We start from the raw sequence: 15,156 nt of genomic DNA on the forward strand, positions 1-15,156 counted from the left end.
TGTGGTCACTTGCTGAAATATTGTACCTGTTGGATACTGACATCTGGCCATTCACTCATCAACTATTACACCATAGATTATACTGGGAGAAGTTGAAGAAACACTTAACACATTTTAAACCACATATGAGAAACAGAATAACTGATAGCATGTTTAGTTTCAACTAGCAGGTTCTTTCTTTGAGTAATAACAAACAAGAACGAGAGTGAAGTTTTGGGAAATTTGTAGACCAGGTGTCACAATAAAAAGAAAAAGGAAATGTTGCATCTCTCTGCCTGCCATCATATTGCAATAAAAAACTGTGGGTATCTTAGATAAAATGGGAGAGTTTTAATAGATGGAAAGTGTAAAGACACATGTTTTTTACTTGCAAACAAACACAGAGTCATCAATTTCACTTGCTTATGGTAAGTGAAGGCAGAGGAAAGACCAAAAGCTTCAAGTAAAGAATTGTGATCACAAATACAGTAATAAACATATAATGATACTGAATGCACACGTTTATCAGCTACAGAGTTGTTTGGAAGCAAAGGATCAAAGGTCTTCAGTGGATTACCTTTTGGAGGGACACTCAGTTTGGAAGAAATGGCAGTGTCGGGGTATATCAAAATAAATTAAGCATGTATAGATGTGTGACAAGTATGTCCTTCAATGCAAGAAATTGATCTGCAATACTTGTGGTGGTGGTGGTGGTGGTGGTGGTGGTGGTGGTGGTGGCGGTGGCGGTGGTGAATTTGTCTTGCTCATTGTTGCACTGATGGAATCTTTAGGTTGGGAATCACTTTAGTGTCTTTCAAACTCTAGTTTACTTTCTATAATCTAAACCCAGGGTAAACATTAGTGTGATGGCTGCTATACTGTGGTGGGTTTTGGGTGCAGAGAACTATCATTCTGGGTTCAGAAACTTCAAGGCTGTTTGTATTCCTTAATTCTGATTGACACATAATGGATGTTTGTGCTGAAATATCGTCTACTCTAATATAGGTTTGAACCAGAATTGGAATTTACAGGGTGCCCATGCTTGTAGTTATGTGCTAAATAGGCATAATGATTATACAAGTTGTGATACAGGTGTCATATTGTAACATTACCAACCTATTACCTCACCTCATGTCTTGTGGATGCTCATCTTCACCAATCTTCTTTCTGGACACTGAATAACATAATGTCACATAGGTGTTGACATTTTGACTACATAAATGCAGACTGTCTGAAATCTACATCATGAATCATATGCTGTTTGAATAATGAATGCTAGCTACTGACTGACTGCATGAAACATATAACGTAGTGTCTGACCTGGTTGAATGCTAGCCCACAACTGATTCAGGCTTTGTGCACGATGCCTATTTGTAGATGTGTGTATTTTGTAAAATTACGAATTGATAAAATGCTACGCAGTTCCATGTTAGATATTAACATAAAAGACAGAAAAATTAAAAAAAAGAAGGGTACAATAGGCAATGAAGAAAGTTTGAAATGCTGACTTGTATGAGTAGAAAATGGCAAAACTGCTCTTTAATGGGAGAGCAGTTTAAGATGCACAGGGATTCCCAAAATCCACCAAAAAGTTTGAAAAAGTGAAATCTTATAATTTGAATAGTTAACAAACTAGAAAGTTGTTTAAGTGAAAGTATACTTCTTAGGAAACTGAAAAATGAGGGCTACAAAATTGTACACCTACGTGTAGGAAAGACGTACGTTTTAAGGTTTGAACATACTAGAACGGGAAAATTTTGAATATGAATTAACTTTTGAAAAATTATGTATCTGGAACAAGTGAAATGTTTATTGAAAAGTGGAAAATAAGGAATTTTAAATGAGCTATGTTTATCTCAAAATAAACAGGTTTTAGCATCATTGAATTTTCACATCCACATGGTTTGCATGTATAGTAAATCATGAATGTTTTTGCAAATAACATGTTTTTGTATGAAACCTACTGTTTTCATTGACAGTTGTTGAATTATTAAGTCCAGTAATAAAGTTTAATGAATTAATGCTTGAACAAGGATGCAGTAATTTATTGTAACTATCATATTTGGACTACCAGTGAAAAGATGTCAGAAAAGAAATAAGTAATATTGGCATCAGCAGTGACATAAGAACAAGTAGGATAATCTCATCTCTGTTACATCATATGTCCTGTATCATACTGCTGTGTACTAGTATAGTCCTGGACCAGTCATTTATGTCGACTATTGTGTATATTGTGCCCGTACAGTCTGTAGAGAAGCATTTGTACTAGAGCAATTCAGTGGGTCCGGTTAACCACTGAGTAAGTTGGAACAATGTGTAGTGCATTTCCTGTGATTATCACTGGTAGCCCTGTAGGAACTGATGAACAAAAGTAGTCCAACCAGAGCAAATGGCGGGGGCACTCGTGTAAGTGGAGTGTAGCTAGTTAGTGGATCCAAAAAGTAATCAGTGAGTAAATTGAAGCTTCCCACTAGTGTAGTTATCTACAGTGTTATCATTGGAGGCAGTGAGGAAGCACGAGGGGTGGTCATTTGACAAAATGTGGTGGACATACATTGACACTATGTGTTCTGGTAACTTTGTATCATACAGAGAAGCAGGCATGTTGAGATAGATCCATAAATTATTCTTGCAGTAGTGCTTTGTCTGAGAATATTACTACATTTGTAATTGGATTTATTTATTTATCTATTTATTTATTTTTATTTCAAAACAGAGATTGGATATGTAGTGTGTTTCTGAAAGAGTGGAGTACCAAAAATGAGCTGTATTTCACTTGTGTGGGTTGTAGTATGCCACAGGTGCAAAATGTCTATATATATTTTTTTTAATAGGGTTTTTGGGGGTTGAACTACAGTAGTTTGCTGAAATATGAGATAATTACTTGTAGATTACAGTTTTGAATTTCTAACAGTAATGGAAATTCCCAGATTGAGCAATATGTAAAATAAGGGAATGGCAACCACTCACCTATAGGAGATTGATGTGTGGAGCACAGAAACGCACAACAGAAAACAGCATTCATACTAGCTTTCAAGCAAAAGATATTTTTCAGGCAATAGTACACACATTCACACACACAACTACATGGACACCCAAACGCACACTCCCCTGGCCATGGCGAGTGGCCCCTGGAGTGGGCATGTGGGTGTTTGTGTGGTTGTGTGTTCAAATTTGTGTACTTGTGCTTGAAAAAGAGCTAGAACTCAAAAGACAACATGAATGATGTTTTATGTTGTGTATTTCTGTGCTCCATGCACCAACCTGCTATAGGTGAGTGGTTGCATTTCCCTTATTTCACATATAGTTCTGAGTATTTAAATGAATTACAGGTGAATAAGAATCAGTCTTCATCGACCAGGCACAATGGGACATATGCCGAAGTTCTTCAGTTTTTGATATTTGTTAAATAGTTAAATGTTTTTACATTACTAATTTTTGAATTTTTTTTAGGTATACAATGATTTTGAGTAGCAAAGAACTAACTGACAATGTAATAACTTATGGAGAATGTATAAAGAGCAGCACAAAACATGTAGAACTACTATTCTGGAATCAAAGAAACACAACCTTAATTAAAAAGAAAAAGAAGATTATCTACATCTCAGTGGTTAATATGGTTAAGATCACATACTTTTCACTCTGTATGAGGTTGCAGTGACTATTTGTCAAAGTAAAAATAGCTTAGATACTTTTTGATACATTGAAGATATATGACTAAATTGGGAGAAAACAAAAAACTGAAGTAAAAAGGATATAAAAGAAAAAAATGCCTCATCCTATATGTGGGATTCAAACAAGACACTACCCAGAGACTACAAAAGCCACCTGTTGAAAATTCCGTATCTTCCTATTCAGTTGCAACAACTTTTAGGTATTGATTTAAATACTGTGAAAGCTGGGTATCTGGAAAAATGGCTCTCTGGCCAACAGTAGATTGCACAGATGATGATATATTTCATAAGAGTAAATAGAAAAAGAATTAACTAAGGAAATGTAGCCCAGGATGACAGTCTTAAATTTCCCTATTTTGTATAGTCTCCTCTATTGCACAGGATTCCATTCCAGTGACCTTTATTCAGTGGGTATCATCCTGAGTCCGTCATGGGTGTTGTTTCTTTAAGAACCTTCCTCATTTCCAAAGGTGTCCCCTTTCACATTTCCTCTCTTCATGTTTCAAACAAGTATTTGTTGGTGAATTGTTGACTCTCAAGCCTGTTATTTGTGTTCAAATCAGCTTATGAATTTGACGAGTATCAGCTTCCATTTTCCATTTTCAATAGACTCCAATTCCTCAATAAGAGGTGTAAAAATCTGGGTTTTGTTGTATGTCACTGTTTGTATTACCATTGTTTCTGTGCAGCAATAGCCATTTATCATTTAAGTTAGTCATCTTCCTATGGTCTAAATTTCAGATATCTCTGTAATTGATTCAGTAATGTTTTTATCTTCTTTTGACTTTCATGAATTAAGTGCAGAAGTCTTTGTATTTTTAATCTGATTTTGTTTCAAATTTTCATATAATTCTAAACATAACATGTGTGTTTCCCTTTCCCCTATTAATGTCTTCATCCCTACTAATTTTCCTTATTTATGTTGATTTACATTTTTGAACCTCATAAAAAAATTTAATGCCCTTTGATTACTAATGGTCTCACTCTGCTTTATTCCCATTCTCATAATTTTTTGTTTCTCACTCAAATAAAACTTATAATGCACAATTTTCTCATGTACCTATATGTCTTAACTCCCATTCTCTCTCATTTTGTTATGTTTTCATCTCTACTCTTTTCTGGAACTCTTACTTTTTTGTTAAACATGTAAGTCAAAAGAGCATCTGCAAAATTCACAAATTTTGGAAAACATTGTTACCTAACACTTCCATCGCCTTTATCGCGTTCAAAGTCATCCCCAAGCCTTATGCCTAAACCCGCACCTGTTGTAGAAACAATCCCTACACCATCTTTTTCAGATCGTATTGCATCATGGCGGCACAACGCACAGAAAGAGACCTGTTATCTTAGGATGCTGGGATTCCCTGTTGAAGGTTCTGGATTTAAACTGCAGAGGAAAGTGGGTGCTTCTACAAGGAGCCTTTTCAGCACTGCAGTCATTAGTGGGTCATCTAGTGCTCCCAATTTACGAGTTTCAACTGTTTCTAATGTTTCTGGTGAGTCACTGCTTCACTACTGAATAGTTCATTAATAATTTTGTCTGTGTTATGGGCAAATGAATAAAATTTGTTATGCGCAAGTACATATGTGCAAGTTCAGAGGTTGTCAAAAGACTTGTTTCATTTCCAAACATTATTCTTGGCTGGTGTTTTAGCAGGTGTAAATTTTATTGATGGTTTTGTATTTTAGCATTGTCTGACGTTGTATTGGTCGCATTTGTTATAGTAGCAGATTGAAAAAAATTATAAACTGTTGTGTTCATGTTATTGAAAAAAATATATAATTGTGAAAACATTTAATCAATGTATGAGTTTTTTAAAGATTGTCTGTCTGTTGCTTTGTTTACAATTCTGAAACCATTTTGTACCTGAGAGAAAGTCATTACTTGAAGGATACAGCACTTGATCAATTTCGGGAGCACAGTGTGGCATAATATGCTACCATAATTTGTATAATGCTTCGTATGTTCATTTTATTTAGTGTATCATGAAGCTATAAACAGTTGTAACAGTCTGCAGACATCATTAAAGGTTACTTTCCATAACATGCAATAGACAGAAAGACAATTTGCTTCTCAGTCTTACAGTTATAGTTTGTAGTCAGTCATGTACCCTTCAGTTGAAAACTTCATTAGAACAAACAAATTTCATTTTTGTGAATCATCCAAGACCTGAAGAGCATTTTATTCCTGGTTTAGATAATCATTAAAAGATGTTACCATAATAGTGTTAAGGCTGTATGTTGAATTTTTACTTTTGCCTAGCAATGAGAACTGGATTATATTTTCCTTTGAAACACCTGGAGAGCTGTATGTGAAGCCATCCATAATACTGTTCATTAGTGAAACATTGTGATGTTTGTGGTTGCATGTTATAATGTGACAAAGAATTTTGGTATTCTCGCTGTGCAGTATAATGTTACAGAATCATGAGCACATCTGCGTTGTCCTACAAATACTCTTGAAGCACTGGACTGTTAATGTTTGAGACGGTTTTCTGTTCTATTCCAGTTGTATACTGGGTGGGGTGGGGTGGGGGGGCGATGACTCACTATATTCCTAAAAAAAGTACCTAAATCCCTCTTTACCTTATTCTCATGACCCCTATGTGGTGTGTACGATGTACACAGCAGTTTTCCTCAAATAAAGTTACTTTCAGTGAAAATAATGCCTCCTTTCTTCCAAAGATGCCCATGTAAGTTCCTTGAACATCCATGTTAAAAGTTTTCTATGTGCTATGCTGAACTGCTGTGATCCTAGCACACCCCACATCTGAATTAATGTAGTGTCTGCTGTCATACTTGCTAGACAAGAAAACTAAACAGTGGTGTATAATTGGGTGTGTTAGAATCTTTTATGCAGTTTTCTTTGCAGATGTAATGCATTTTCTCAAAATTATCCAACAAAGAAATCTTTCATGCACTTCTCTATTACTTATTTTATATTTACATTCCATTTCATATTGTTTCTAAGTATTACCCATAAATAGTTAAACAATGGTACTGGCTCTGTAAGTTAAGTACTACTCTCGTATTTGGACCCTGTGGGGTTATTTATCTTTGTTATATGCATTATGTTGCATTTATCCACATTTAAGCATAACTGTCTTTCATTTTACCAAGTGGAGTTTCATTGTCAGGCAATCAGATTTTCTCTACAACTGTTCAGTGACAATACCTTCCTGTACGGAACAATCTGGTTGGGCCACATTTTACTCGGGCACACTTTGATGTTACAAACATTTGCCATCCAGTATAAGAACTCAGTTCTATTAAAAAAAAAATGTGATCAAACTACTGTGTTTTTCTGGTTCATAGGTAAATTTGTGCAAATGTTGCACATTTTTAAGATGGTAACAGCTACATAAAGAAGGAAGAATAAATTGAATATTGGAAAGATCACATAGGCAGTAGTGTTGCTATGTGTGTACAAATTTATTCCATTGAATGTGACCAAAAGTGATAGATCTTTTTAATTTTTACATACTGCATACATACATCTCAAGATGATAAATGGAGTGTGATAGGAGAATTCAAAAGTGAAACTATGAAAGGAAGTTTGTAAATATATGTTGCACATTTCTCTGATGATGACCAGTTCTGTTTTTCTGTCAGTGTTTGTCTATTTTTATTAATTTTTGAATGATACTTTTGTTTTAATGTACCTGCCTGTTTTGGTGTAGTCACAAAGTTATCACGTCCTAAAAGTACTTAATCAAATGTAACTTAATGGCTTAAATGTAAATCAATCTCGTAATTTATTTTTTCACTTAATGATTGTGTATTGTATCTTCAATATTGAACATTTAGCAGTCTTCATAAAAAGGAAAGATGAGCAGTAATTTATAGGCAGATATGCAATGCTCTAACTAAGGTTACATTAATGAGAATCAAACAAAAATCATTTTTCTTTTGCACTGAGGAAAAGTATATTATTATAGGCCCCAAGAAACGCAAGAAACCGGAATGCTGTTTACAGTTATTATTTTCTATATATAAACTTTGTAAAAAAAGACAATCTTCTGGGACACAGGTGTCATAAGAATAGAAAACAGTGGGAGCTACAGTTCTGGTTGTGATATGATAGGAATTAAAGTGAGAGTTTGGAGAGCTACAATCTTTGTATGGGGAGGTAGAAGACAGTGATCACTGAAGAGCAGCAGTCACTGCATGGTCTTATTAGTGAGAGTAATATGAGAACACACGATCTGACTCTTGCATAATGAGGAATGTGAAGAGGGAACACTGTAAAATAATGATTATTTTAACTGTTCTCAAGCACTTGATGCAGAAATATTTCTTTTATTTATTTATTCATTGTTACTTTTCAGGCTTTCCCTATGGATCTGTTTCAAATGCACTTCTCAGGTTTGCAGCCGGGTAACGTGCAAATCCCATAATATTTCATTGGTACAACTGTTTGGTATCTTCAACTGGTGGTTGTCGTTGTTGCCACTGCTGTAAGAGGCAACTGACCTGAAATTGTCAGATAGTTATATCAATGAAATATTGTTAAATGTGCATCATGTTATCCTGTGGCAAACCAGAGAGGTGTGTTTGCATTTATTCATTGGTTGGAAATTAATTGCAAATATGCTTACTGAGAAATGAAATAAGGTAGATTTTCAAACAAAAAGTAATTTGATATGAAATTCACAAAATCAGTATTATGAGAACGTTAATGACAGTCCACATGTTATTGTTGATAACTATTGGTTTGGCAGTATTGATTTTCAGGAAATAAATTATGTAAGACAATATTTGCTATTATTATTATTATTTATTTATTTTCAGCAATTGAAGGGTGTGGTGGAGTGCCCCCCATACGGCCTCTAGAGACTTTACACAATGCTCTGTCACTGAAACAACTGGATTGTTTCCTAGAGACTGTTACATCTGCAGCTCTGTTTCGCTCACCATCATCTTCGCCTCCAAATTTTCCATCTACACCACATTCGTCCCTGGTTCTTCATCACTTGCCATTGCAGTCTCCAAGTAGTAGTAAGTAATGCTTCCATTTAAGACCTGTAGTTAGTATATAGTCCACAGATTTTAAACAAATAATTTGTGGTGCATAGTTCATTGAAATTGGTGAGTTGAGTGCTCATCATTTGAACATTTGATGGCAATATGTAGAATCTTGGCTATGGTATAAATATCAGTGAGTAGAATTGAAATAAATATATTGAGTCATTAAATTAATACTCCTTTGGAATTGGTTTGTTATGCGTTAGTTACATTGCATAAAAATGTACCCATTGATTTAGTTTTTCCAGGAGAGTGTCTTACAAATAGCCATGGCTGAAATGCCTTTATATGCCTGACATAGGTTATCATAATATTTTGGCACAATATTAAATGGATGGCAGAGAATTCTAAACCAAGTATTTTGAGATAAGGAATCGATGATTGAGAATAAGTATACCATCTGGCATGAAATCGCAAATGAGCAGTGTTTGTGAGGCATGTGTTTGGAAACATAAATAGTTTCATAATAAACAACAGCCTGCTTCATTGATGTTCATAGACAGAGAATTACACATTACAGGAACTTGCAGACATTCATTTAATGTATAGTTTAGCAGTGTGGATTGTTTTTTAAATGAAAGTAGTGCTATTCGATATTTTAGGTGAGAATTTTGTTACAGGTAAGCCAGATGGCACAGGAAAATCTCTTCGAAAACCTAGTTGGTGTGCTAATTGTTCAGGAATTTCTGAGTAATATTTATAAGAATACTATTCAGGAAGTGTTAATGTAAAGATTTCTTCTGGCATTGTTCAGAATGATTCCTATCTGTTTTATTCTGAATATCCACTATTATTTTAAACACTGTGTTCATTCAACTAACTGAGTTTGATAACTCTATTTCTTGATTGTCTGCAGTTCAATGAATTTGGATGGCTAAATTACTAAAACATATGAGACAAAGAATAGAAAACAACAGATTATATCTGAGCAGAAAGTAAGCTTTATACAGAAGCACATATATTCTAATGGTACACAGCCACTTGGGGGGGGGGGGACTACAAAAGTTAGGCAGCCATATAATGTCATCTATTTCAGTAATTTTAGCCCATCTCTGGATTAGGAGTTTTTAACTAAAGAGAAACGGGGGGGAGGGGGGGGGGGAGTGGGGAGTGGGGGGGGGGGGACATCCATATGCATACATCTTCCATACAAACAGCAGAAACCACTTTCAAATATGAACAGGCTGATTCTGAAGTATTATCACACTGACTGAACCCAGCAGTTATGAGGGGTAGTAATAAAGTTATAATTATTACCTCAACAAATTGAATTCAACAGTGAAACTTGTTGATCAGGTTAGTTCCTATCTACATATTCACCATTATAGGTGACACTGTTTCCAATGATAAATGACTTGGTGGAGACCTTACTTCTCAAAGTGTGTTTTTTGACTGTTCAGAAAATGTTCTCGCTTAAAAATCATCTGTGTCATTCTGAAAATGAATCTCACACTGTGGTTTCGTCAGTTGAGGAAAGAGGAACAAGTCACTGGGTGCCATGGCATGAGAATTAGAGGGAGGGGGAATACAGAATTTGATAGCACAAATAAGCTGTCTGTCCTGTGCGGAATGAGTTGGGGCATCGTCACAGAGAATGAAGCACGTCACTTCCCCACAATGCTTCACCTTAGTGGCCTCCAACTAGCGGTGGGAACAATCGAATGAAAACAATCAATTCATTCGAATGTTGCAAAACTGTCATGTCATTCAGTTATAGTTTTTACCTATTGGTTGTATTATTTACCCATTCTTTTCAGTGAAACCAGTCAATGGGAACAACTGAATGGATTCAATCGATGTCGTCGGCTCGACTACTCATACATTCTTTCTAGTGAAACCAGTCTGTGGGAGCGACTGAATGAAAACAATCATTCAGTTGGTCGGACTTCTCATTCATTATTTTGAATGCAACCAATCTGTGGGAGCAACCGAATGAAAACAGTCGAGTCAGTTGTTTGTAGTTTAACGTTTCAGTTGGATTATTAATCATTTCCTTTTTTTGAGTGAAAGCACTCTATGGATGCAACCAAATTGAAACATTTGACATCTTTGTAGCTTTGAATATTGGTTGGATTGTTTATTCTTTCTTTTCAAATGACAACAGTCAGTTGTTTTTCTGTCAGTTGAACCGTGTATTCATTCTTTCGAGAGAAACCACTCATTGGTATTTTAGCTCAGTAAACTATTCATTCATTCTTCTAAGTGAAACCAGCCTGCAGTACTTTCATTAGTTGAACTAAAGCAGTCCACATTACACTGCCAGAGGATAGCCCTACTCCCAGGAGTAAGTGAAAACATATCTCATGGGGTATGCCAAAGTTAAGATAAGATAAGATAAGATAAGATAAGCATTATACTCATTCATTTAATTATGTGCTGAATGGAGTAATTTTTATTTTCACCATTTAAAACTTATTCCTATATTGGTGTGGGTCTAGTTGTTCTATGTGCCATTAACATGTAACTAGTGGGACAAATCTAATTATTCACACACGCACCCCATGGAGCAGGGGTAACTTGAGAGGGGGAATGTTTCCTCATTGCATTTCAGTATTGAAAACACCAGAGTGCCTCCTGCCAATCGGTAGAGACAAATTACACATGAGATTTACAAGGATTTGTGAGAGAGCATTATACACTCCTGGAAATTGAAATAAGAACACCGTGAATTCATTGTCCCAGGAAGGGGAAACTTTATTGACACATTCCTGGGGTCAGATACATCACATGAACACACTGACAGAACCACAGGCACATAGACACAGGCAACAGAGCATGCACAATGTCGGCACTAGTACAGTGTATATCCACCTTTTGCAGCAATGCAGGCTGCTATTCTCCCATGGAGACGATCGTAGAGATGCTGGATGTAGTCCTGTGGAACGGCTTGCCATGCCATTTCCACCTGGCGCCTCAGTTGGACCAGCGTTCGTGCTGGACGTGCAGACCGCGTGAGACGACGCTTCATCCAGTCCCAAACATGCTCAATGGGGGACAGATCCGGAGATCTTGCTGGCCAGGGTAGTTGACTTACACCTTCTAGAGCACGTTGGGTGGCACGGGATACATGCGGACGTGCATTGTCCTGTTGGAACAGCAAGTTCCCTTGCCGGTCTAGGAATGGTAGAACGATGGGTTCGATGACGGTTTGGATGTACCGTGCACTATTCAGTGTCCCCTCGACGATCACCAGTGGTGTACGGCCAGTGTAGGAGATCGCTCCCCAAACCATGATGCCGGGTGTTGGCCCTGTGTGCCTCGGTCGTATGCAGTCCTGATTGTGGCGCTCACCTGCACGGCGCCAAACACGCATACGACCATCATTGGCACCAAGGCAGAAGCGACTCTCATCGCTGAAGACGACACGTCTCCATTCGTCCCTCCATTCACGCCTGTCGCGACACCACTGGAGGTGGGCTGCACGATGTTGGGGCGTGAGCGGAAGACGGCCTAACGGTGTGCGGGACCGTAGCCCAGCTTCATGGAGACGGTTGCGAATGGTCCTCGCCGATACCCCAGGAGCAACAGTGTCTCTAATTTGCTGGGAAGTGGCGGTGCGGTCCCCTACGGCACTGCGTAGGATCCTACGGTCTTGGCGTGCATCCGTGCGTCGCTGCGGTCCGGTCCCAGGTCGACGGGCACGTGCACCTTCCGCCGACCACTGGCGACAACATCGATGTACTGTGGAGACCTCACGCCCCACGTGTTGAGCAATTTGGCGGTACGTCCACCCGGCCTCCCGCATGCCCACTATACGCCCTCGCTCAAAGTCCGTCAACTGCACATACGGTTCACGTCCACGCTGTCGTGGCATGCTACCAGTGTTAAAGACTGCGATGGAGCTCCGTATGCCACGGCAAACTGGCTGACACTGACGGCGGCGGTGCACAAATGCTGCGCAGCTAGCGCCATTCGACGGCCAACACCGCGGTTCCTGGTGTGTCCGCTGTGCCGTGCGTGTGATCATTGCTTGTACAGCCCTCTTGCAGTGTCCGGAGCAAGTATGGTGGGTCTGACACACCGGTGTCAATGTCTTCTTTTTTCCATTTCCAGGAGTGTAGATATGTTCATGTTCAAACATGGAAGTCATTTGCAGTAAAGAGTATGAATGCAAATTAAGTCAGTTTCAGTACAGCTCATTAATAAAAGTTAAGTGATGTTTAAAACATTCAGTCGCCCGATGGCATTGCAGTGCATGCGATTGCCAATTGTCGGCAGCTTCTCATTGTCTCCATAAACCAGAATTGAAAATGTAGGGCATTCCAAAATAATCTTTACAACTTTGATCATATATATTTCAGAAATGGGGAGAGGTAGAAATGTGCAGGTTGTGGTATAGTGTTCAGACACACCTAAGGTGCTAGAAGCCGCTTAACAGAGTTTGTAGTGTTAAGGTGACCATATTTTATAGGCCCAATTTTGGGATACATTAAAAAATTTTGATACTGCAAGAAAGTCTTAGTCAAATTTAGTAAGTGCAAACTATCACTTTAATTTGTTAAAAAAAGTACATTAATTTAAACTTTATTTGTATCAGATGAAGGAGTGCAGGCAGAAATACAGTATTTGTCAGTGCTGTAAATTTTCTCCAGCATGTCTGTATTCTTCAACAGCATATGAAGACATTCATGTTTCATCACAGTTCACTCTAGACATCAACAATGCATGTGTAGCTTCTACAACAAACTGTGTTTTGTCTGCTCCATAAACTGCTTGCTTGGGAAAATACTTCATTAGCAGCATACCAATACAGGTGAAATGAGCCCCTAATACGGGATAAATCATTTCACAAGATATCTAAGGGATATTACAGTGCCATGTCCGAACTAGTGTGTCCTCGTTGCTGCAGTGGAGGGAGCTCAGAGTTCCTGGAGATCCTGCCCAAAGAAAATAGTGTAATGTGGTTTTGCAGCACCTGGGTGTCAGATCTGGTCTGTACTAACCATTTCACACACTGTACCAACAGCTTTACATGTGTGTGAACCTTATGCCACAAACAGCATTTCTGAAATATACGTGATCAAAGTGGTGAAGATCATTTGTAATGACCTTTAAGTGTATAGAATGGTGTCCAAGTGTTCTTGCCTCTGTATTTTTAATGGACTAAATTGAAGAATCTTCTGGTCCTCTAATCAGCTTAATTTCCCCAGACATTTAAAAAGGTCCAGGATTACCAAGGACAGTTGAATAAAAATCTAGTACATCTCTGGACACCCTCAAAATCGGAATCAATCTGGGGAAACCCAATGTTACACAATTATAACTTTCCCGTAAGCTAATTAACTGAAATATATTTGTGCTCATAGTAACATTGAGCGAATATACGCTCAGCTTATTTGAAAATGGATACAGGATGTTATTATCTCATTCAGCTGAGCAGTTTTGAGGTATTATTTTAAAAATGTGTCTGTGTGTCAGATTTGGGAAGGTACGAACCATCTTGGTTTGATTCCCCGTTGCTTCAAATTGCTTTTTCCAGCCAGCCTGAGTGTGGTTTTTTACGCAATTTCTCCACACTCATCTAGGTCAACACTAAGCTGGTTATGCAGACACATTACAACACACATGATACTACCTCTAGACGTAACCTTGGGTTGGATCGTCAAGATTATTCTGGTTTGATAGTTTTAAGAAGTTGGAAAGTTCGAAATTTATAAATGTACTTTGTTCATTTGCACCTCTTAAATGGAAGCAGATAATACTGCAGATGATTCTGATGTACCAAAAGCCTGATGAAAACAAAGATGCTTTAGCTATTATGTAAACATATATATATATATATATATATATATATATATATATATATATATATATATATATATATGAATCGGAGTAATATATATGAGTGGGAAAAATCATATGACTGAGTAAGACATGAACCTCAAGATAAATTCAATGCTATATACAATTTTATGGAACTATAATAAGCAATGAAATTCAGAGGAAATTAACAAATGATGACAAATGTTTTTTGTGAAAAAGGACTTCCACAAGTGGCAGCATATGCTTCAAATTCATCTGATCAAGTCACCAATAAAAAAAATTGTATCTTGTCTGGTTTGTGTTCAAGTCACCTCAGCATTTATCGAAAAAGAATTATCAGTGTTGGGTGCCAACCAGCGAGAAGAGAGAGATAGAGCTTCAATAAGTTTACACTTCTGTGGTGTCACCGCCAGACACCACACTTGCTAGGTGGTAGCTTAAATCGGCCGCGGTCCATTAGTACATGTCGGACCCGCGTGTCGCCACTGTCAGGATCGCAGACCGAGCGCCACCACAAGGCAGGTCTCGAGAGACTGACTAGCACTCGCCCCAGTTGTACGGACGACATTGCTAGCGACTACACGGACGAAGCCTTTCTCTCATTTGCCGAGAGACAGTTAGAATAGCCTTCAGCTAAGTCCATGGCTACGACCTAGCAAGGCGCCATTTGTACCATTGCATGTATCTCAAGATAGTCTCACTTGTCTCATCAAGA

General features: G+C 37.8%; 1 protein-coding gene across 8 annotated transcripts in view; it reads left to right on the top strand.

Annotated features, from left to right (window-relative positions):
- Positions 1–15,156, top strand: part of LOC126248162 (inositol hexakisphosphate and diphosphoinositol-pentakisphosphate kinase) — a 585,218-nt gene that overhangs the window by 480,424 nt on the left and 89,638 nt on the right. For 6 of the 8 annotated variants that reach the window (XM_049948910.1, XM_049948911.1, XM_049948916.1 and 3 more), the window contains exons 24-25: positions 4,805–5,149; positions 8,445–8,651. In XM_049948910.1, the coding sequence (XP_049804867.1) occupies positions 4,805–5,149; positions 8,445–8,651 (552 nt within the window). The remainder of the gene's footprint in view (positions 1–4,804; positions 5,150–8,444; positions 8,652–15,156) is intronic. The other 2 variants (XM_049948915.1, XM_049948914.1) reach the window with 2 other exon arrangements.

Source organism: Schistocerca nitens, chromosome 3 (assembly GCF_023898315.1).
Source record: "Schistocerca nitens isolate TAMUIC-IGC-003100 chromosome 3, iqSchNite1.1, whole genome shotgun sequence".
In the NCBI taxonomy this organism is placed as follows: domain Eukaryota; kingdom Metazoa; phylum Arthropoda; class Insecta; order Orthoptera; family Acrididae; genus Schistocerca; species Schistocerca nitens.